Source organism: Sinohyriopsis cumingii, chromosome 1 (genome assembly GCF_028554795.1).
Source record: "Sinohyriopsis cumingii isolate HCF-2022 chromosome 1, ASM2855479v2, whole genome shotgun sequence".
Lineage (NCBI taxonomy): Eukaryota > Metazoa > Mollusca > Bivalvia > Unionida > Unionidae > Sinohyriopsis > Sinohyriopsis cumingii.
Genome location: NC_142961.1, coordinates 80,331,439 through 80,357,718, shown reverse-complemented (window position 1 = coordinate 80,357,718; position 26,280 = coordinate 80,331,439). Strand labels below are relative to the sequence as shown.

Genomic DNA, 26,280 nt, shown 5'->3' with positions numbered 1-26,280 from the left:
TGGAATCAACAGTTCTTTTCTTATACAGAGAACAAATTTTTAATACAGAAAAATACCCTCATAGCAATAAGATAAGAAAAGAAAACAAATAAACAGACTATGATGGTCAGCATGCTGAACCTACCCTTGGTCTATGTTCCGAATCTGAAAAGGGTTGGCTAAAATGGTACAGATATAAATGGAAAGTAAAAACGTTTATCACTGTGATTAATCTAGGGTATTAATGTACATAAAAGACTGAATGACACCCAAAATGATTGTTGTGTTAAGCACCTGCCAGTCTGTATCAGAGTTAGGCATGGCACATTATACTGTGGAATGTTACAAGCAAGGCTGTATCATCAGAGTTAGGCTTGGGCACATTATACTGTGGAATGTTACAAGCAAGGCTGTATCATCAGAGTTAGGCATGGCACATTATACTGTGGAATGTTACAAGCAAGGCTGTATCATCAGAGTTAGGCTTGGGCACATTATACTGTGGTATAATACAAGTAAGGCTGTATCATCAGAGTTAGGCTTGGGCACATTATACTGTGGAATGTTACAAGCAAGGCTGTATCATCAGAGTTAGGCATGGCACATTATACTGTGGAATGTTACAAGCAAGGCTGTATCATCAAAGTTAGGCTTGGCACATTATACTGTGGAATGTTACAAGCAAGGCTGTATCATCAGAGTTAGGCATGGCCCATTATACTGTGGAACGTTACAAGCAAGGCTGTATCATCAGAGTTAGGCTTGGGCACATTATACTGTGGTATAATACAAGTAAAAACTGTGTCATCAGGGTCTATGTCACTTGAAGTTGGAGATGGCTTATAAGTGAGTATAGATTCTATTCAAACCATGTTGAGCAATGATCTCATCATGAATCCATCATATGTTTAGGCAAGGGCATATTATACTGTGGTATGTTACAAGTAGTGTCATTAGCATAACACTGCATACAAAGTCATAATAGGTTTAACTGGTAGACACTTTATGGTAGAAGTATACATATAAACTGATGTCCATTATGGCACAATTTACAACATCAAATTTACTTTTTAACTCATCACCCACTAGAAATTCTTTTCATTTTCACCTGAATCAGGGGTAAGAAACACAACTGTTAGGCTAAATCTGAATGAATCCAAACACATCTGTTTCCAAGACACTTTCATGTAACTGGATACATAGGTGTATAAAAGACATTGGCTATTTCGGTTGTGCATGGGCAGAACGGTGAAAATTGGACTATTTTGTGGGGGTTATTGCATCTACAACTTTGTGTCCTGGCCCCATTTTACTCCAAATGTGAAACCTATCCTACTTTTTACAAAGTTCATCTATCTATGTGCAGTTCAGACTGGTCTGATTTAGATCAAAAGCCATAAAGTCTGAAACCAAAACCAAAATTCCAGTTCCAAAACTGGTCATTTTCTGCATGAAAAAAATTGGCTATCAAAAAAAGTTTTTTCCATTGCATTTTTTAACTCAAGTAGAAACTGTACATTACTGATATCATTATACAGCCACATCTTTCCCCTTTTCAGCAATACCACCCACTTTTGTTATCACAAAAGATGTTATGATCCAAGGAAGAATGATTCCTGAAGGGCCGAGATCTAGCAACAACCCTGACTTAATGAGGTCTGCTTTTCATGAAAGATCTCTCCCAGTGGCCTAACACTGGTTACTCAATACAGGAACAAAAATGAAGCACAATTTTGCTAGCAAGATACTCAAAGTCCTTACATTCAAAGAAAAGGGACACAGATACACAAAAATTATGCATGGACTAGAGAGAAAATAACAAATACAACACAAAGTTTTACAACTGACACTAGAAATGCCAAAAGGACTTTCAGTTGATGTGTCCAAGACATGTGAAAACTGCAAGGATGATATTCCAATTATCATTAGTTGACATGGGTTTATGACTAGGATGATATTCCAATTGTCATTAGTTGACATGGGTATACAACTAAGATGATATTCCAATTATCATTAGTTGACATGGGTATATGACTAGGATGATATTCCAATTATCATTAGTTGACATGGGTATATGACTAGGATGATATTCCAATTATCATTAGTTGACATGGGTATATGACTAGGATGATATTCCAATTATCGTTAGTTGACATGGGTATATGACTAGGATGATATTCCAATTATCATTAGTTGACATGGGTATATGACTAGGATGGTGTTAATCATGATAAGGTATATCAATCAATTTTAACAAAAAGTGTGAGTCGAAGAGTCCCCACTTTCTCAAGACAATGGACCATTCTGCAGATGTCAGGAATTTCGCACCTGGAGTTAAATTTTTATGTCTACAGAAAACACTATCATAATGCAGTGTTTTGCAAAATGGGCATAAGGTTTTGCATACAATTCATGATTTCATTGTTGATTTTGTAATACAAGTTATAAATCATTTATTTGCCAAGTTATACTGTTATGTGAATCAAAGCGCTGGTGCTCTGATGCCACCTAGTTTTGTTCATGATAATTCATTTCACAGTAATGGTAGTTCAGTTTAATACTGTCAGTACATGTAATAATATTCTGATGTCACACAAATCTGCAAATCAGGACAATAAGCAATATTTCTATGATATAAACAATTTTATAAGCTATGTTAAGAGTATCTATTATATTGCACCACAGTCTTTTCTGTCAATATTTTTTCAACCTAAAAAAAAAAGATTCATGCTTAATTCTAGAAAACTTAATTTCTGTGAAATTTGTTGTGATGTACAGCAATGGTACAAGGGATTCTTACCTTGCCATTCTGATCAGTCTTGGTCACCACACAAGCTTCTCCATTTGTCTTGTACTGGACCAGTGTCATCATATTGCTTGATGGAGAGGCAGAAGCAGATTCAAGTTCATTACTGTCCTTCAACTCTGACTCACTAGCACTTTTGTAAGGAGCTGGTCCAATGAAGCTCAGTATTACTGGTAGGTATACTAAACCATGGAACAAGCCAAATACTACAACACTCATAAATACCTAAAGAAAAAAAGAAGATATGTATACTAAACCATGGAATAAGCCAAATACTACAACACTCATAAATACCTAAAGAAAAAAAGAAGATATGTATACTAAACCATGGAATAAGCCAAATACTACAACACTCATAAATACCTAAAGAAAAAAAGAAGATAGGTATACTAAACCATGGAATAAGCCAAATACTACAACACTCATAAATACCTTAAAAACAAAAAAGTAATGTATTGTATTCACATTTTAATATAAGCACCAGGCAGATGTAATTACAAATAGAGCAATTTTGGATTAGGTTTACCTGAATGTGAGGTACCTGAATGGCTGAAACAGGCAAAGCAATTTGTAGTACATGAAACAGGCTATGACATTGCCCTGACTGACTATGTTTGCATGCAGCTTGACATCTCAGCTGAATAGAAGTCAAATAAAACTAATTATTTTGTAAACTATCAGGTAACATTTGTATACTTCATCCTAAAACTTAAAAATCTTGCTTGACAGTTCTTCAGTTTACTAATTAAAATATCATGTTTATTTGTACCACATGATGAAATATGATTAATATAGGAAAAGAAAATTTTCTTTTTATTATACATGTATAACAAACTTGCTCCTGAATCAAAGTTTAGAAGATTAAACTCACTCTCCAGCACAACACATTCACCCCCAACCCCTTTTAGTAAATTCACCGGATTTTCATAGGCTGATCATATAAATATACGTAACCTAAGCAAGTGTTTGGATTAAGTTGACCTAATCAAACACAGTAAATAATTTTTTTTTGTCATTTTGTAAACTATCTGACTATCTGAAAACATTGTGAGTTCAATTCAGCAATGCATCGCAGCAGGTTTATTGATGTTGTCAAGGTAATAAGGGGAAATAACTCCATGGATATGTGAAAGGCAGCTGGTCAGATTTCTTTATCAAAGATAGATTTCCACATCTGTAAAGTGAGGCAGTTTCTTTTTATTTGTTTTAGCTCACAAAGTACTCAGTTTTGTTTCTGCAGGTACAGCTTCTGTAGGCACACACAATCAAGCATCGCATGGCATTATGGGATATCTTATTTTTTCATAAGGATATATTTTCACATGTGAAAGTATAGGAATAAAAAAATATGAAATTTATTTGTCAATAAGTCCCTATATTTCACACTTAAGTATCTAATAAATCATATAATTTTACCACTACATGACTACTTCTCTGGAAAAATCATCTCCAATATATTTCCGCATTCAATCATTTATTTAAGATTTAAGGTCATTACATAGCTGTGGAATTACAGAAGTCCATACAATTTTACACCTCTTTCTTTATTTCCTTAAAATGTAGTCAGTAATGGAGTCATCAACTTCATATCGCTCCAGTGTACATGGACCAGTTTTATGCTACATTATTGTAGTTGCAAATTGACATAGGAATAGAACCAGTTGTGGGGTTCAAGGATTTTCCTGTCACATATAATCAAACTTTATTACAGACCAGCTGTAAAGACGCTTTCAACATTTGATCATTTGTAGAAAATGTTGGATATGAATTCAATTTTGATCCATTAAGGGTCAAGACTTGATGGCTAGACAATTTAAACTTAATTTTTCATCATTTTCAAATGAACTTTCAGGCATTTTTAAAGCTTTTACGAAATGACGTACTGAATCCAAATTTCTTTCCTGTAAAATGAGGTATGGGTGTTTTTATGTACAAAGGTTTGATTATATTTCAATCTTATAATACACCAGAAACTAAATTTGTTTTTGTTAAAACACATATGCCTCCACTCAAGGAAAAACAGACCATAGTCTCAAAAGTTGAAAGTGGATCCATTTTATTATATACCTGTAAATGCACTAGTGTGAGTGATCATCTGCAAAGCACAACCAGTGGCCTTGGCTTTAAGTAAAATGATGCTATGAATGTCCACACTCCAAAAACAGATATTAACACTATAGACCTTAATATGATTTGTAACCATTATCAGTGAGTACGATAATGACGGAGCACAGACTGTTCCAGAACTAGATGCAAAATAATTGAGGGAAAAACCTGGAGCCAGATTACTGATTTCCTTAAATCTACATAGTAGAGTTGTATGCAACAGACCATAAGCTAGACTTAAGTACATTAACAAACTGCCGCTGCAGTGGGATAGTTAGTTTGTAATGTTTATCAGTTATGAATACCCACACAATTCTGATATAGTCGTAATGTGAAATCTTCTCACCCCTCCTTCACTGTATTGCATGCTGGATACTGCGGTAAGCTGTTTATCAGTGGAGTTATAATACACAATGACCAGGTTATATGAAGTCTTTGTCTTTTTCTACTAATAAGATATTTACAATTTCTAGGTCAATGAATTCCTAATAGATATTGTAAATGTGTATATTCTTTTGTTGCTTTATTGATGTAACCAAAATAATGGTAAATCTTGGGACAGGAAAAAAAATGCATGTAAATATGTAATATTTTCAGTGTCCCAACACATATAGTCAAAAAAATGTTAAGGCAAACTTGGCAAGATCACCATGTGTCACACAGCAGCAACATGCAGCTCTTGTTCCATTACCGTGTCAATAAACTGTTATAAACTACTATCATTGTTCTTATGTTATTACCTTGCATGTGAATATTTTCTGATTCCTCCAACATGAATAAAAAAAATGGTAAATAAAGACTTCAGAATTCATGGGCTGCTTGGACTTTACCAGGAAACTAGTATTATAGCGTACAGTATGTACACAGTACATATTGTGCTTTGCATCACTTAAATCCTTGTTTATTCATAAAAATATTAGATGCAGATTTTGATTTATTCATTTTTTAACACAAAATTTCATTTTTCTATATCACATTTTATCTATCTGTCCACTGTTGTTTTATTTACTTTGTTGCATCCACTCAAGATTTACAATTTTTCAGTGATATAAGTGATCATATAAATGATCTCATCTATTTGAAAAAACACATGTTTAATAAATATTTATAAATATATTAGGCACATAACTAGTACATATTCACATAACTGCCATATATTCATTAAAGAATGACAATAACACAAGTTAAAATTCAGAATATAAACTTCCCAGATCATCATTCATTCATTTTAGTTTTGTCTTATCATTCCATTTTTGATCTAACATGTTTGATTTGGAAGCTCCTTTTAATTATAATTAGTACATTTATGTATTGTCTTCCAGCAGAAATCCAGGCCTGTTAATAGCTAAAGTTCTTAAACTGACTTTAGTAAAGAGGGAATTTCATCCAAAGGCAATACTGGTATCCCTTATTCTAAAACACTAATCCTTTCATGGCCATTTGCTACATACAATTAGCATGGTTACATTAGATGGGTACAAACATGCTTTCTAGTTGTCATTTCTCTATTATGAGTGTTTTTATGAAATCTTGCAAACAAATAAATTGGGATGGATGAAAGTATAGATATACAGACAGGACAAAATTAAGATGTAAAGACATGGTGGCTAAAATGGGCATGGATTTGATTCCCACTGATGGAAAAGCCAGAATCTACTACCATGCCAAGGTACTTTATTTGCCTTGGCACAATACAAACTTCAAAGTGTGACTGTTCTGTAAAATACCACAGCAAAACAAACCAAACCAAAGCTTTTATGCCAGAAATGTTTTTCTCTACTTTGGTCAAATTCGGTTCAGTGGTGTTTCAGATGTAATTAAAAGTTTGTATATTTTTAGTAGTGGTGGAAATATTTAATAGCTGAAGATCACAATTTGTTCCAGTTTGAAAGGGCTTCATGTCAGGATGTTGTCTGTCAAATTTGGTCAAATTCTGTTCAGTAGTTTTGAAGTTGTTCAAAAGTTTTCTATTTTTAAAAATGGCAATCATGATGGCAGATAGGAATTGTTTGTACAAAATGAAAAGCCTTATTCAAATCAGTGGTTTTCAAGAAGTCCTTTAAATATTTGAAGCCATACTGTTATCATTTAAATCAGATAGACCTTCCTGTTAGGATACTTTCCATTCAAATTCTGTTATCATTTAAATCAGATAGACCTTCCTGTTAGGATACTTTCCATTCAAATTCTGTTATCATTTAAATCAGATAGACCTTCCTGTTAGGATACTTTCCATTCAAATTCTGTTAAGCAGTTTTTGAGAAGAAGTCATTTTAAAAGGCATTTTTGTTGTATCAGCTGCCATATTTGATGGCATATCAGTATAATCTGTTGTAACAGCTGCCATATTTGATGGCATATCAGTATAATTTGTTGTAACAGCTGCCATATTTGATGGCATATCAGTAAAATTTGTTCAATACTTTAAGGCCTACACTATGGGTGGTCTCTGTCAGAGTTGAAATTAAATCTGGTTTTTGAAGAGAGTTGAAAATAGCAGCTGATGATGGATGATGCCTAATGGATGCCTAATGGACCATTCCTGTAAGCTCATCTGGCCTTAAGGCCAGTCTAGCTAATAGGGTTAGAATCACCAGATCCTAATCAGACTCCATTAATTTATCTACGTTTTCAATTTGGTTTACTTAGGCTCAATAGGTTTTCTAATATCTGCTTACAATATCAGTGTCACAGACAGATAGAGCACAATATCAACATCTCACATTTGTTTTGGGGGGTGTAACTCTTGCAATATCAATGTCTCACTCATTTGTTTTTTGCGGGTGTAACTTTTGCAATATCAATGTCTCACTCACTTGTTTGGGTGTGTGTGTAACTCTTCAATATCAATGTCTCACTCATTTGTTTGGGGGGTGTAACTCTTGCAAAGGAGCTATAAAAATGTACAGCAACAGAGATGAGGCTGCCTTTGTACATTAAAAGCAAGGCTATATTAAAATGGGTATTTTGTATTAACAACTGCATATGAAAATGTTGTGTCTAAATTGTGATATACAAGTTCATAACTGTGAGTTATTATAAGTCAAGAACCTAAAATTCTATGAATTAAATGAATTTGCTATTCCAAATATGCAATTCAGCTAATACAACAGAATACAATAGCATACCAGAGTGTTTTTTTGTTCAAGACCATTATAATTAACGGCAGAAAAATAACATGACAAACACCCTCTTTATCAGTGCTCTATTAACTTTCAAACTATAGTAAAACCTCCCCATAAAGGTCACTCAAGGCATTGTATAAATACTCCATATACTTGCTTAAAGGTCAAGTTTGTTATATACTTGCTTATACGTCAAGTTCAAATACAAACAATCCCTTATCTGCCAACACATATTACACTGGCAGATTAGTGTATATTTTGTTTGTTTTACAGATTACTCCCAACAAACAATAGACACTGATTACACAATGCATTGTGCAATGACAGATCTCGGTCTGTGCAGTTAGACTCTGCTTACAAGCTAGTATATATGGTAAATATGTTCTTTATGTATATATATATATATAAAACATTATATAGGGGTTTAAAATGATCCTAGATACAAGAGATGGGACCCATATTGTCTTTAATGAGTGTCCATTGCATGGAGGTATCAACTACAGCAGGGTTTCAAAGAATTTTATTACTTGATTGTAGATTTTATTATCTGTCCAATTTTTCTTTTCATACATGCTGAAGATGTACAGAAGTAATTACCATGGTTCCCACGCTTTTATAAAGATAAATTTTCAGATCATTTCCAGGGTTTTTCCAGGAAGAAATTAATTTTTTCAAGGTTCACATATGACCATTACTGAATGGAATTAAAGAACATTTTAGATCATAAAATACGCATTTTCTAAATCTAAAGATATTTTTCTTTCAAGACTCTTCAAAACATCTAAGTAAAAAATGATGATCATATACAAAACCAAAAAATGTATCACATGAAACAAGTTTGACTACATTTCTATAACTTGACATGGAAGTCAATGTGCAGAATAAAATTTCTTAACTTTACTTTGCTGCTTTATGTTGCTATATGGAAACAACATAACGAACATAAATTAGTTTTGTTTTCTTTCAAACCTTTAAGTTTAGAGAATTCTAAAGCAATATATATATATATATATATATATATATATATATATATATATATATATATATATATATATATATATATATATATATATATATGTATATGTATATATATATATATATATATATATATATATATATATATATATATATATATATATATTCATAGGAATTCAATATTTACCATCTCAGTATGAATAAAAACAATAAAAGCAAAGTATTATAATCTTATCTTGTAACAAAAAAGCTGAACCCTAAATTTGTCTGTGCCAATAAAATCCCAAACCAGATTTTTCAAACAACCTAAACTCCTTAAGACAATTTGATTAAAAAATATTCGTTTAAAAAAACATTTACAAAAGGGTTGATTTAGATTTTGACAAAAGACCTTCATAATTATATACTGTATTGTTGCATAAAGAAGGAGTGAATTTCTGTACAATCAATTTGTCTTCTTTTAATTCGATAAACCAGTCCCCAAATCTGTATTGATACAGGGGCTAGTATCATTTTTTTATTACATAATACAAGGGATGACAATTTCCCATTTCTTCTGTGTTTTATTTAAGATCTGCAACCAATGTTTCAAGCTACATGCCACTGTGTAATAGTTTCACACCAAAGTTCAGCTCAGAGATTCAACATTTTGGCAAAAAAATTGGCGTACAACGAATAGCAGTCCGTTGTCTAATCTAGTTTTCCTCTGAATATTCCTCCCCATTTTTCACATTTAGGTTGGGGTGTGGGGTCAGAAGAATTGCATACAGCAAATTTAGAATTTGCTGTCACCATGTGGTAGTGGCATATGGTAGTCGCTTACCAGTGGGCCAAGAAAATTTAAACAATATTATAATGACTTATACCTACATAAAATCGATAGGAAAATGATTTATTTTGTCAGAAATGGCAAGTATTATAATTGTTATGTCTTTAATCTGCTGACAGACCAGACAAAACTACAGCATAGATGAAACCTGGCCTTGTAGTCACCATTTGCATTACTATCATCTGGCTTCACAAATCTCAAACAACTACACTGGAAGTCCAATAGTCATGTGATATCAACAACAAACTCCATTTTAATGTAGTTGTACAAAAATTCAATTATATTAAATCAAAGTCTGATACATTTTGTAAGAACAAGAAGGAATGTAAAATTCTCAATGTATTTATTTTGAGAACAACGACAAGAAACCAGTCGTTGTCACAGCAATCTGGTCAGTCAGATTCATCAAGCAGAGAGCACATCAATGTGGTAGTCACGTGATACAACAAAACCCAGTAGTTATTCACGGACTATATAGAGAGAATTTTGTGTCCTTTCGTTTTTGTATTTTTTATTACAACCAGTATACAACTTTCATTTAATGTTTTACTTTTTTATATTTTATTTGAAAATGTGGGTTGTGAGATTTGTGTACTCATGCAATTAGGTAAAATTTAATGAACACTGTAATTTTGTTTGTCTCTCAGGAGATTAGCGACAAAGATTTTAATATTCTCAATTTCTGAGAAAATAAATAATTTTCATATAGATTTCATGCAGGTATGACTCGATTTAACAAAGAATTTAGTAACGGCCATCTGGTAAGCAGCTAAGCTTTGTCGCCACCACGTTGACCTCTTATGATGCTAGACTGGTTTTCATACTTTCCATGCAAGGAAAAAGATGGATATTCGAGCTATCTGTGGAAAAAATCTACTAGACAAATCTAATGCACTGAGCGTTTGGAATGACTCAACAAATTTGTTTATGGCAAGCACCCAAATGATCCATTCTGGTCAGAACTCAATAAATTTAACTCAGGATCAGTTTAGTTATGACTCAAATACATAACTGTTTCAGTTGTCAAGTGGTGGCAGAAAATTCTCAGTTTATCTCGACTTTCATCAATATTTTCACAATTCAAGGACTTTTCATGGTCAGGAAAAAAATTATCGTTTCTCCCGACTTTTTCCTGATTTCCCAGTAGTGTGGGAACCCTGAATTACCTCTGTAAGAGTTCAGATATTTCATGTTGCTATGGTGAATATACCGTATATACTCATGTATAAGCGAATAATTTAGGAAAAAATAAAGGCCTGGAAGGGGGGGGGGTGTCGGCTTATCTGCAGGCCAATGTGTAAACTTAATAGTTGTTAGGTCTTTTTGTTGACTGTTTCAAAGCATTATTTCCGAAACTTTATAAGAAAACAGAAAATTAAATAAATTACTTTTTTAAAAAAAATACAAGTTTGCCTAAATAAATGCATTTAGAAATTAACTCGTGCATCTTGAGATGCCTCGGAGTTGTAAGTCGGCTTATACACGGGTCATGCACTTTTTAGTGTTTATACCTGTTCAGTTTGGGGGGGGTCGGCTTATACGCAAACGGGCTTATACGTGCGTATATACAGTAGATCACAAAAGAAAACATATGCACTTATCCCTTAATCTGGATTACCAAAATACCTTGTATAGTGTTTTGTTATAAAGCACCTTCTTATAGCAGTGTGGCCCCTCATATAACACTGGTGTGATCATGGATCTCATTTTTGGAAAGACTAGTTCTGATACTGACTCTACCTCAGGCAACCTCATTTCTAACATGGCATACTCAATTTAGTGAAGAGATCCATGTACCTCTTTTTCAAAAATGATCTCATAAACAATATTAATGAGCATTGCTTGTTTCGATAAAAAAAAAAAATACTAACTACTTCATTATAGGAAATTTTCCAACATAATTAAAAACTCTTTTATCTGTGATTGACAGATAGTGACCTAAATCAACCAAACAATGAATGAAAGTCAACAAAGTTGAAATGAAACTTACCCTGAAAAATAATACAAATCCATAGCTGTTACTATCAGCTAGGAGGACAAATGCTAGAAATGTGCTAAATCCACCATTTATAACAGCTGGTCCAATTTTAACAAGGGTGACCTTGGCACGATCTGAAAAATGATACAAGTAATTTCCTTATTTACCTGCATCCCTAAAATATATGAATATTCCTTCTTTTTTTAAAGAGAACTACTACTACCTTGCAAATCCAGCCCTCCCAGGTTAAAACGTTTTAGTTAAAAAACTGAAAGTTATCTGCCCAACTAGGTAGCAGTTATATAGAGTGATTTCCCCTTGATACTGGGATTGACACCAAATCCTGTGAAATTATGTTACTACTGGAGTGGACATCACTGTGGGGAGGCAGAGAGGGTGTATATACATGATGATTGGGCAAGTATTATAGAAGAAACACATTTTACAAGAAAAATTTGGTTTTTTCTTCAAAATACGTAACCCAACCCTAATATCTTAGGAGAATAGGTAAGAGGTGGAGTGAGATGCATCCCTTACCCCCAGAAAGACCATCTCCAGTCCCCTAAGGTATGTGAGACAGCTTCTAGATAACTTGACTAGAAATAGACTCCATATGATGGAGAGCAGCTTTGAAATGGAAAATTGTTCTCTCCTGCATATCCAGCGGAAGTCGTAAAGCCGCATCTTTATTAAGCTTTTGAATGACCTGGATAGGTAACCTTTTGCATCACTGGTAAAGGTTCCTCCCCATCAAAATGAGCCTCTTAGGATGAAAGCTGTCTGATAAGACTGGAGAAGTGTACTCGGATCTCCATCCCACGACATGGATTGTTAAGTTAGAGAACAGTTTTGCTATATCGAATGTTTGTAGTGACTGTTCTAACTTTGTGAATTAATATGAGAAGTAAAGTCATTGGCTTGGGTTTAGTTCTATATGAAGAACAGATATTCCACTTTATTCAGGATGAAAATGTTGGTAATGATACACCATCCTTCCCCTTTTTTGAAGGCAAAATGAGACATGATCTCCTCTGATGCAATGGCTTGGTTTTCCTGAGTACCACTTCAGAGTTTGAACTGGGACATGTCGATGACCTTGAAACAAAGCATCCAGAATGGACAGGAATTATTATTGATATCTGATTCCCCATGAAGAATAGCCTATTCTTGGCAATGAAAGCTGTGTCAGACAGAATGAGAACTCCATTTTCATGTAGGTTCTTCAGCCACCAACGAGAAACTTTCAAAACAGTTTCATCTTGAGAATGTTGATATGTAAATAATAATCCTTAAGTGGTCACACTCCTATGGCATCCCATTGTGGCAGGAGACTTGCTCCCCCAGTCCTATGTGTTCACATCCACAGGCATTTGCAAGAATAAAAACCCCATCTGTAGACACTTGAAAACTTGTAATTCATGACGAAAGCAGTCCTAAAATGTTAGAAACTTGTCAGATTGTGGAAGCAACTGGGAGTAGATGCTTCCATAGACATTGATCACCTGACGTTGGACCTGTAGACCAGGCAAGTGATTTAGAGGAAAGAGGACAACAGAACTCCAATGTGAGTGGGTTGAAACTTCAAGCCTGCAAAGTGGAATTTCACTCATCACAGTAAGATCTAATAATGGCAAGGGAACTTGAGGGCCAGTTTTCATTGGTTTGGGATTAAGGTAGTGAAGCCAATGTTCCTTGTGCTACCTGCAAAGTACACTTCATTGCAGCACATTAGGAATTAAATCCCATTACTTCTAAGGTGTCGCTAAGAAGAGGCTCCCTTTGTGTGGCAGATGTTTTGGGAACCGAGGCACAAAGGTGGACATTGTAAGCCAAAAGTGACTAGAGGTCGTATGCGGGTTGCATCAATCAATAAGAGTGCCTATATAAACTGGATGTTGTCCACTGGAAGTGCCTGGTAGAACTATGTGGTTTACACTGATCCATGGGAATGCCTGTATAGACTGTGCATCATCCGCAAGAAGTGCAAAATGGCACTATGCCGGTTAGTCTGCTGTATAAATGGATTAATGATGTGGGTTCTTAGGTACTGTGGCACTAATCTGTGCACTGTATGCAGGAAGTACCTAGCAGAACTGGACAAGTTCATTTTGTGGTGGCTGAAACTGTATGATTTATTGTGGTTGTGGCCCATTACGATCAGAGTCATATGGCCAAGTCTGATCATGAAGGAACATGTCCATTTTGGCTGACTCGATGTTGTCCATTCTTTTGGCTGAGAAGGGGTACAGTATATTGATCCATGCTGCCAGGCAGTAATTCTGATACGCAGAACTGTAACTGATGTTCTTTTTCAAAGGAACTTGAGTTCCAGTTTTCATCATTTATGAATTAAGGTATTGAAGTCAATACTTCCTGTGCAAAGTAGTTGGAGAAGAATGTCAAGGATGCAGTGGACCAAACTTCAGTACTTAAAGAGTCAGTTCCCATTACTTCTGAATTGTTGCTTAGAAGAGTCTCTTGGGTGGCAGAGACCTGAGGGCGAATGAAGAGACATTTCTTGAAAACTGAGGCCCCAAGATGGCCATCATATGCTGAAGTGTCTTCAGGTAATATACGCATAAGATTAATCCATGAGGGTGCCTATATAAGCCATACATCTTCCACTGGAAGTGCCTAGCAGCACTATGCAGGCTAGACTGATCCATGAATGTCATATAGACTGGGTGTCATCCGCAGAAAGTGCTCAGCAGCACTATGCAGGTTTGGCTGCTGTATAACTGGTTTCATGAATTGGGTTCTTGGATATTATTGCACTAAACTGGGCATCATATGCAGGTAGTGCTTTGAAGCACTGTGTATGTTATGGAACTGGACAAGTTTGTTTTCTGGTGGTTGATGCACATTGTGATAAGAGTTATATGGGTGAGTCTGGACATGAAGGAACATTGCCATTTTGCCTGGCATGATGTCCAACTCTCGAGGTTGAGATGGGTTTGGGATACTGATCCACATGTCTGAACCATAATTCTGATATGCAAGTCTGTAACCAATGATACTGTTGCTCTCTGCAGTAAATGGTATGGTTTTGAACCCTTGTGGGCAAGTTGATGTTTTCATCCCACTAACAATGCTTTTGCACATTCCCCTTAATGCCCGAAGAATGTCCAAACACTGACATAACTGTCCATAATGTGCAAGTTCAACATTTACTAAATGAACAACTACCTGAGAAAACTACACATGTAGAATGGTTGTCAGACTGGTCTTGCTCATGGTTTAATTCTTTAACACAAAATATAGCAGACAATATATACACTTAGTGCAGTGAGTGTCCTGCTTCAAGAACTTAGCATGAACTTATGAGTGTTACCAAGGAGGGTAGATAACTTTTAGCATTTTATGTAACAAGTTTTAACCTGGGAGGGGTGGATTTGTGAAATAGCAGTAGTTTTCTTAAGGTATTATGATTGGGTAATATCTTATGAAAAAGAAGACTTTGAATGGTTATTTGGTCATTTGTAAAAGAAATGTAATTTAATGGAATTGTAAAATTTATGGTCCCTGGGTCACCTCAAAACTTGGAATTGTGAAAGGTTAGGATAATTGCTATCAGTGGAAGGAGCACATTGCTACAATCTAGATCAGTTCTTCAAATTTTGTTAAATTTTATTAATTGTTTTTTCTCCAGAAATCATTTAAAAGGGTGAGTAGTGATAAGATTTTCAAAATGACCACCATGGCAACCACACTGGATGTTCAAAGGCATGTATGACAGACACTATTTTAATTTATTTTTGACTAGCTAGACATTATAAAAAGTCTTAAGTGAAAACCACATGTTCATATTACCATCAGCACAGGAGTAGAGACCATAAGATTTTCATGATGGAAGCCACAGTGGTCATAGTGAGATCAGTACCTTTCAATGAGGACCAACTAAGCATCATAAGTCTTTTAGTGTAAAACAAAATGAACATCAACATCCATTGATGAGGAGTAGCAATAACAAGGTGGCCAGTCTAAAAGTCTGAGGGGCACCATTGTCATTTAGGACCAATTAGGGATAATAAGAAGTCTTGTAGTGGAAACCCCATGTCAATATGACCATTAATTCAGAAAGAGAGAAATAAGATCTCAGATGCTCATTGTAGTGGACATATTCACTTAGTCCAACAACACATCATAAGAAGCATTTCAATGAAAACCCTATTTCAATATGACCATGCATTCAGGATTTGTATCAATGTGATATTTAAGATTGCCATTGTGATTGACATATTGAATGTCACATCAGAACCATTTTCACTTAGGCCAACCAGACAATTATGAAAAGTGTTTCAACAAAACCTGCCATCAGTATGACCATACACCCTGGAACAATGACAAAGTTTTCAAGATGGTCATCTTTGTGGCCACACTGGCTGTTGGATCAAAACCTTATTTATTTTATAACAACTACACATTATAAGAACTATTTCAGTGAAATGCCCATGCCAATACACCTATGTATTCTGGAGTAGTAGTGATAAGAAGATTTTCAAGATGGTTGCCAATGCAGTCATACTGGATGTCCAAGGGGAACACCATTTCATTTAGATCCATCTAAGCCCTTGTATAAATGTACTTGTAAAGTTTCATCAGAATACTCTCTTTAGGTTAGGGAGAATAGCATTAACAAATATTGTACTAAGAGACGCCACATGGATAATGGGTAATGCAGAGGCTCTGACTATAACCAGTAGAGCTAATAAACTAAATATCAAACATGTGGCTTTTTGAGTGGTAACAAGGATATTCTGATGGATGCATGACAGATGATACACAACATGACAGATTATACACAACATATGAAAGCAAGCAAGCTCACTTGATTTTATCAGCAGGGGAGCTAATGCTAAAAACTGAGTGTTGGAAAATTCATATGAAACCTTACAAACAGTCGATCCCACCATTATTAAGATTGAGTTAAAATGTGAAACAGTCGACTGCATGGTTTATATAAATAAAAAATCAACATTATCTCAGAAATTCAAGATGCATATTATAACATGGCGCCCAAAACAGGACTTAGATTGGTTATCATGTTGACAGCTGTCTGATAGTCAAATGCAAGAGAACTGGCTAAAAGATCTGTTAGAACAATGCTTTGTTTTGAAAATTTGTCAAATGCTGTGGACTGCATGTGTTATGAAAACAATTGTTTCAAAGCTGCTTAAGTTTTCTAGCTTGTCCATATCTGATGGCACATCAGCATCATTTGTCCATTATCAAAAAGGACATATGCCAGGATGTTTTGTTTCACACTTGGTTGAATTCTGTTCAGTTGTCTGAGAAAATGTTTTTCTACTTTTTGAAATGGACTGGCATTATTTGTAATGCCAAGATGCTGTTTTGTTGTTGTTGTTGTTCTAAGGTTTAACGCCATTTTTCAGCACAAGATAGGCTATACATGGCGGCCAGTATAACTGGTGGAGGAAGAACCCTGGAAAACCCAGGGAAGAACCACCAACCCACGAGAAGCTACTGGCAGGCTTTCCCACGTACCCATGCTAGCCGAGCCTTGGACTTGAACACACGCAGACAGAGGTGAGATGGCAGTGATCCGGAATGGTGAGCGCTTTAGACCACTCGGCCACTCGGGCCCCAGGTGCTGTTTGTAAACTTTGGTCAAATTTTGTTTAGTAGATTTTCCAAAGAAGTTGTCTAAATGCTGTTCTGTTTTTAGTAATCATGACCAAAACTCAGCTGATTAGTTTTTGACAAGTCGTTTAAATATTTTTTTGCACTTTTAGTGATGGTGGCATATTTTATGATGGGTTGGCATCATTTGTATAAATATGAAAAGTGTACATACCAGGATGCTTTCTATTTAAGATTGGACAAGTTCTATTTTGCAGTTTTAGAGAAGTTCATTAATGTTTTGTTTTTTTTTTTCATTTTTAACAATTGCTGCCATGTGTGATGATGGATAGGCATCATTTGGATAAAATTTAAAGATCTTTAAGCCAGGATGCTTTCTGTAAAGGTTGGTGATATTCTATTTTATTGTTTCGGAGAAGAAATCATTTGAAGGGTTTTCCTCTTTTTAATAAATGCAACCATATTTGCTTGTGGATCAGTATCGTTATTTAAATCTAAAAGGTCTTCAAACCATCAAACTTTTGTCAAATATGATCAAAGTATGTTAAGCTGTTTTGGAAAAGACAATGTTGAAATGTTTTTCTATTTTTAGTAATGGTGGCCATATTTAATGGCATATCAAATAAGTATTTCAAGCTCTTCATGTAAGGATGATTTATGTTAAATTTGGTTAAATTCTGACAGTGATTTTTCAATAGTCATTCAAAGATTTTTCTATTTTTAATAAAAGTGGCTACATCTGAAGGCAGTCAGATATCATTTGTAAAAATGTGAAAGCTCTTTACACCAGGATGCCTTCTGTCAAATTTAGTTGAATTCTTATCAGCAGTTTTTAAGAAGTAATTTTGAGGTTTTTATATTTTTAGTTATGACAACCAATTCTGCTAACAGATCAGCATCGTTGCATAAATCTGAAAAACTCTTCATGCCAGGTTGCTCAAATTCTGTCCAGTATTTCATGAGAAAAGGTCATTTAAATGTTTGATTACTTTTAGCAATGGTGGCCACATTTAAAAAGGGATTAAATCACTTGAACAGATCTGCCAGACAGTTTCTTTCAAATCTGTATAAAATCTGATAAGCGATGGTGAAAAGTCATTTCAAAAGTTTCTATTTTTAGTAACTGTGGCCATATATGAAGGAGCATCAGCATCATTCTGTAAAACTTGTCAGCTCTTTGTGTCAGGAAGCTTTAAACCAAATTTTGTTTTAAATTAGCCTGTGGTTTTTGAGAAGTTTAAAATATGAAATGCTTCTGGTCAATGCTATATGTAGGACAAATACAGAGCCATACCATTAGCTCACTTGGTCTTACCAACAGCAAGTAAATCTTTTTACTAATGGTTGTTGTTAGTGGAAGTAAAATGCAGGAAAAAAAGATAAAAGTGATTAGTGTAACTCACCATCTTTACTTCCTGAGATAGTCATGAATGTATGCCCTATATGTGCAGAATAGTCTACAGCCAGACCCACACACAGGATAATGAGAATGCTACTAGCATTGTCTATTGTTACCTCCATAAACTGAAGAGTTCCTATCACATCCACCTGAAATTAGTGACAACTAGTTATGGAAACCTTGAGAAATATAAACACTTTAAAAAAACAACTTGTGATCTTCACCCCACCCCAAGTACCCATGGCACCCCAACCAATCCGGTATAACTCACCTGCCTAATATAACTTACCTGCTGATCATTTCACTATCAATCCTTTGTAGCACTTTAACAACAATGCCCTTCCAACTTTCATGTCATGTCAATTTCACCTATTCAGCTATAGTCCAATACAAATTTATTTCCATATAGAAAAACATACCTAATACCCACAGATCTTAATCATTACTAAACTTTGATGATATTAAACTTTTAACCAAGATTTGTCAAGATATGATAAAAAATAGTTTCTATATTGGTAACAAAAAAATATAGTCTCTACACTGGTAACAAAAAAAAATATAGTCTCTGCACTGGTAACAAAAAAGTATAGTCTCTACACTGTTAACAAAAAAATATAGTATCTACACTGGTAACAAAAAAAATTTGGTCTCTGCACTGGTAACAAAAAAATATAGTCTCTACACTGGTAACAAAAAAATACAGTATCTACACTGGTAACAAAAAAAATTTGTTCTCTGCACTGGTAACAAAAAAATATAGTCTCTACACTGGTAACAAAAAAATAAAGCCTCTACACTGGTAAAAAAAATATATAGTCTCTACACTGGTAACAAGCTCAGTTAATCAGATGCATGATTGTTTTATCTGCATATCTCACTAATGGAGTGGTAACAATCCAATCAAGTACAATACATAATTTACATTATATATAATCATAGATCTTTCTTGTAATTAAACTCCATCATCATCTTGAAATATAAGCATGTATTTCAAGTTTGATTAAAATTGGATAGATCATGAATTTTTACTAAAATATGATAATACTTATCTGATTGTTCATCCACTATCTTGTAACTTCAGATCCCCAATGCTAACAAAAAAGATGTTCACCACATCTCATTTTAGCAAAAGAAGTGCTAGAAGATTGCCTGCTTGCCAAGGTGGAAGTCAATTAGAGTGGTTTCCACTTGCATTTAGAAAAAAAATGTGCATGCTCTTCTAGGGATTCAAATGCATGGAGTTTGGCAGTATGTCCTTGTTTTGATCGAGTAAACATTTTTTACTCTATAAAGTTGTTTCTTCAGCAAAAAAGTTAATTGATTGATGTATATTCAGGGAATAGGCAAGAGGAGGATGGAGTTACATCTGCTTGCCAATACAGGAAGCAGCTAGAAGTTTGGTATGAGATATCTACTAGGGTTAGCACATGTGTATCCATTGATTTTTTTAAAAAGAAAAAATATGTACTTTCACAAATCCAAAAGGGTATACATTGTAGCAACACTGGGTTGTTATTAATGCACAAAATGTTTAGATGGCAATGAGAAATTGGTTAAGAAATACAAAAATTGCCCTTTCTGGGGGTGATTCTGTCAAGATTTTGACAGCAAGTCTGTGCTACACATAAACATGGATGAAACATTTTAAACAAAAGGAAAATACATCTCAGAGGTAATAAAGTGAATGTAATGGAAAATATACATCTCATTTCAACAATGCTGCAAAATAAAAATCAAGTTTTATAAGTCTTATCACTCTCTGTTTTGCATATTGTGTAAAAATGCATAATTTATGAAATATCTTTTTGAGCAATAAGGTTGATAATGGCCTGTTCACCACCACATCTATAATCCATGAAAAAGATGCCTCAATGAAGGAGAAAACCACCAGCATCTTAATAGTTGATTCCCTTTATTAAAAGAAATATTGGATAAAATTTAAATGCATATTTAAAGAAGAGGGGCCTCTTTTACAAATTTCATCTAGATCTCATCATGGGTCACAATCGACCCTTATCCTACCTTGTTCTTTGAATTTCCATTTGTTTTTTACATACTTTTTAAGCGGAGAACTTATTTTTAATTCTACAGAGCTGGTTATGTGGGTCATGTGAACTGACTCTCCTTGGGATCTAAAAACACCTCCCAACACTGTCTGCAAGGTTAGCAAGTATGCTGTTGTTACTAACATTTATAAAAACTTAGAATGATTTTCTCACCAAAACTACCTCACTATATCAGATCAAAATGTGATAGGTGGACTCTTAGTATGAACACCTTTCCTACAAAAGGTTCTAATGCAATATCTCTAGCTACAGTTACTCAAAGTAAGTACAAACACAGCTAAAACATCATGTCAGATGCAAACAATTTCTACCAAATATTTACCCTAGTATGTGTATTTTGATCAAAGGCATCTGCCTTATTACTACATTTGTCTCCTACACCAATGTATGCCTGGTATGTGATACCATGCACTCTTGGGGCTCAGCTTTATACATAGTACTGCTTTTAGTCACACTGCAAGGCACCATCAGAAAAACTAATATGATTCACCAGAGCAAGAGTATGTTGTGCCACCCATTAATGACAGGAATACTATGTACAGCAAGCTATCCTCTGGATGTGACTTTCTAGTTCTCCCAAACTGTTTTAAAATCTAAATCAAATTTACTGAAATTCAGAAAACACTCTTTACTGTTATACACAATATAACATTTGTAACAATTTATATCTGAAACTGTGGTACTGTTTTGCAATTTTTCAAGTAACAGTGGTCCCCTTCTTATCAAGTCAACCCTGCACAATGAAAAAGTGGCCTAATAAACCAGGTGGCCTCTCACGAGTGGAACAAAATATTTTTTTAAAAATATACTATTCTAACAACAGGCCAAGCAGCCTCTGATTAAGCAGTGGCCTCTTTCTCTTGAGGGCCTCTCAGGATGGGGACCTCTGTATCTTACTTCATTAAGGTAAAAAAAATCACAACTTTAACAAGGTCACAAAAAAAAAAAAGCAAAAATTAAACCAGTATAAATTCTCCCATACAAGGTGTTTCATAAATTTACCTATATAACTAGGATAATTCTTAGATGGCCTCTCCATTGAATATTTTTTTAAAGAATATGATATACATCAGTAGAAAAATACTGTACCACTGTCCCAACAACACAAGTGAAGACTAGAAGACTTGTCCATAAATTGGCAATTAATACCAGTGTCACAACAAAGATGCAAGCTCCAGCAAGGGCAAGATTACGATATAATTCTTCTTGGAGAATCTGAAATTTTAAAAACAAAAACAAAGTAGAGCAAACTGGAAATTGTGCTTGTATGTGTGATTTGGATTTTTAATGTAGGTTTAACAATTTTTCAGTCATATCACTATGATGTCTGCAGTATAGCAGTTTATAGTGATGTCTAGCACTGGGGCATCATGCCGCAGATATGTAGCATGATGTCTCACCCAGTTACATTATCCTGACACCTGGATGACCAGTCCTAACACTGACCTTTTAATGCTGAACACCACTATTACTATTGTTATAAGTCTCTGGGATGACTTGGCTGGGTTTCGAACCCTCTACTTCATGCATCTGAGGCGGATGCTCTAATCACTTAGGCCACCGGAGTGGTTGCAAATGGGAAAGTGACAATTTATTACTAGTACGCTAAATTCTTACCATATATAATCACTTGTTAGTTTAGTCCAAATACAAACTGTATAAGCCATATCTGCTGTCACATAATGCACCTGCAAATCTCAGCCAATACAGTTTGTTAGCGGTAATCAGCAGAAAAAAACAACAAAGTACCTGAATGACTGCTACATTATGTGATGACAGATCAGGGTCTATGTTGCTGCAGTTTGACTTACCTTATAAGAGAGTATATACGGTACATCATCTGACCATAAATGGTTTGAAAGAACACTTGCCTGTAGGTTCCAAAAATAAAGTCATGTTTCATCAAGCATCTGAATAATGTAGATTATTTATGATTTAAATTTCTGTTGATACTGGAAATCTTATAAAAACTAGATAGGATACATTTTCTAATACAAAAACATAAAATTCTCCCTCCTTAAAATGAGGATCAATGTCATTCTGTTACACTGGTACTTGATATGAGGAAAGGTAAACTCTAGCAAGGTACATGAAATAAGAATGCTGTCTGGGAGTGTAAATAGAAAAAACCTGATATTTATAGTCAAAGAGCAAAATTTTGAGCCTAGTAAGGGAAAACTTGTTATGTGCCAGTGATATTTGTATAATAATTGGAACTGGCAGTTATTGTGAAACTGGTCTACAAAGGACACATAAAAGGACATCTAAATTTATCCTCATTGGAAATGTTTAGTTTATATAAAATTTTGAAAGACTACTGATTCTAGGGAAGGGACCCAGAAATGCTGTCATTTATGAGGTTGTGCTTTACATGGAAATATCTTCTTGGTGAAGTTACCATGTAGAAGAACATGAGGAGGAACCGAGATATCTTTTTACATGCTAAATAGGCTTTTCTCTGCTACAATGCACAACGCCCACTGTATACAAAATATCATGTAACCTTGAAAATATGCCCAAGGTTACAAAAACCTAATCAGGTCTTATGATTCCTTAAGGCATCTGTAAAGCAAATATGCTTCAATCTGATCTTTGGAGGTATCTTGCTTATAATCTGACATTCTTTACTTGTTTACATCCAAACAACAATTTACACGGACCTAAACCACCTGGAGCCAAACTATGGAATTCCATACGACCTTATCCAAAGTGAGCTGACTCATGCCAACTTTTAAAAAGTTTCTTACTCAACATCTACAGAAACAATAATTTGAAACACTGCTATTTGATGTACTCACCAATAATGTTTTATACAGGTTCACTACCAATCTTTGTATGAATCATGTATGTACTCATCCTTAAAGCCTTGTGCATATTTTATTGTAGCAGTAGATCAATTGTCTAGTCTTTAATAGCATTTGTTGTCAAATGAAACCTCATCTTGTAAAAAAAATTGCATTATATATATATATATATATATATATATATATATATATATATATATATATATATATATATATATATATATATATATATATATATATTTGTGTGCAGAAGGGCTCAAGGAAGATTAGGACAAAATGAGCTTCTTTAAATAAAATCATTGTTGCTGTTGTTATTGTTATTATTATTATTATTATGTCACACTCACCAAAGTAAATAAAGTCTTGGGACCCATTCAATGGCTCTCAATATCCAATTTATCTATTTGTCTAAATAGATTATTTCTTTTACATATCTTGCTAACAAGATTAGTGTGATGAATGGACATCACAATGTCAATACTTTCAAACCTTGGGTCAGAAGTGGGGAGAGTACTGAAACTAAGTAAATTTTTAAACTGGAAAACACAGATCTATCTCTCAAAGCTGTCATAATGTAGCTGCTGAGAGGAGGGGAAGCAACCATATTGTCCTGGGAAGGGACACAAAGTTTAGCTGCCATCAATCTTAAACATTTGATTCTAGCAATATTCCTATGTGGCATGGACGGTCACCTTTTACCAGGAGTATGTAAGGTGTCATCAAAAAGAGCAAAGACTAAGCTTTAAAATTGTATCAAGAAATGTAGTCTCTATATATTTTATAAAGTTCCAGTCATCCAAATATCTGAAATTTTGAGAACTGAGTTTTCACAGTAAAACAATTGCTCATATCATATTGAATCTCAGGTCCATATTTAGGTCTTCCTCATAATTAAGATTAAAACCAATTTTCTTATTTAAGCAGCATATAGAATGGTCAAGTTTTGCATCTGTCAAAAAAATGGGATGTAAAAGGCCACAAACTGTGAACTCCCTAAACATAAAATTTTAATTATTGTTGTAAAACACATGACCCACCCACAAAAGATCTCCCAAAAGTTTGATAGTCAAAAAATATAAAACAGTATAAAAAAATTTTAAATTACAAAACTGGCATGAAAATCATATCATTAATAATTAATAAAAGTATACATTCCCTAAAATGGTATTTGCTAAATTGTGATAACAAGGGTTTTGCAAAAAATTTGAAGTTAAGAAAGTTAAATGTTGCATAAAAACTTGAAAAATGGCTAAAATATGCAAAAAATCTAATTAGGTCATCTAGATATTATTACAAAACTAGATGATAATATATACATGCTTATGAAATTTCATTTGTTTACTTCAAGTGATTTTGCTTAATTGTGCTAATAAAGGTTTTGTCAAAAGGTATGTAGTGGTTTTGGACAAGTATCAATAACAAACATTTGCTAACAGATGGATGGACAATGGATGTTGGACATTCAGCAATGGACAGCAGGCCATCCCATAAGCTTTGACCAGAGGAGCTAAAAACTGACTAGCTTCAGTTTGGGAAGATTTTAAATTTTTCTCTCTATCAAAGACAACATCTAGCAGCTGAATCATTGAGTATCCCTGATGATCTGTGAGGTATCACATCAATGAGTGTGTAATTTCTTGAGATAAACCAACTAAAAAAAGAAGTAACATTTATCACACTGATATATCTACCATAACCAAAGCAAACAAATCATTTTTATTTTAAATCAAAGTGTTTTTGTCTGGGTACTATGTTTGACATGCCTGAACAATGCAATATAGTTAAAGTCAGTAGTGAATTGGGGTGAAACGATTCAGTGTTCTATCAATGCATCAATTCTTTTGCTGGAATGATACACATATCGATACAAAAGATGGAGAATTGATATAAAACAATACTTACCATATAAGTTATTTTAGTCTTCAGCTGTATATTAATTATTATTAGTTTGCCTTCTTATTATTTAAATATATAATTCATCTGAAATAGCAGTTGCAGTCCTAGGCACTCATTTTTATTAGTAAAAATGAAAGACTATTGAGAATACTCACTTGCCATCTGCAAATTCGAACAAAGTGACATGGTTCGTAATCTGCCCCCACCCATATTCAATGCTAATTATCTTATCCCAGCAGCATCTTCAGCACAAAGGATACCTTCCAAACATGTTTCACATGCATATTGAATATAATGAAGTACTTCACTCATTATTTAATAACCAAGTTTACATGACGTTTCAACATTTAATTTGATCTTGTCTACTTTGGTCAATTTGAAAGCTACACAACCGGTGTGTCACACTGTGAAATATGTTACGTTCAAATCTTATTGGTGTTTACTTGCTCCAGTCATGATTAAATAATAAATACCAATCAGCAATTACTCTAGCTTATTCCCTGTGAGACAGATAGGAAGTAGTAGCAAAGCAACTGCAAAAATTTGCTCCAAAGTCATTGATATATAAAGTGCTTAAGCAGAGATTCTGCAATTGCGTGAATCATGCAAAATATGTATGAATTCATACACCTGGAGAAAGGTGATGCACAAGAACCCCTGCAAATTAGTTGAAAGTCCCGCATATGAAAATGTGCTTGATGAAGTATACCGTTTTT

At 34.3% G+C, this 26,280-nt stretch overlaps 1 protein-coding gene across 5 annotated transcripts in view; it reads right to left on the bottom strand.

Annotated features, from left to right (window-relative positions):
* Nucleotides 1-26,280, bottom strand: part of LOC149807210 (patched domain-containing protein 3-like) — a 128,079-nt gene that overhangs the window by 20,679 nt on the left and 81,120 nt on the right. For 3 of the 5 annotated variants that reach the window (XM_089963590.1, XM_089963601.1, XM_089963610.1), the window contains exons 15-18: nt 21,954-22,079; nt 18,803-18,947; nt 11,811-11,932; nt 2,780-3,010 (exon numbers count right to left, since the gene is read on the bottom strand). In XM_089963590.1, the coding sequence (XP_089819716.1) occupies nt 2,780-3,010; nt 11,811-11,932; nt 18,803-18,947; nt 21,954-22,079 (624 nt within the window). The other 2 variants (XM_089963618.1, XM_089963625.1) reach the window with 2 other exon arrangements.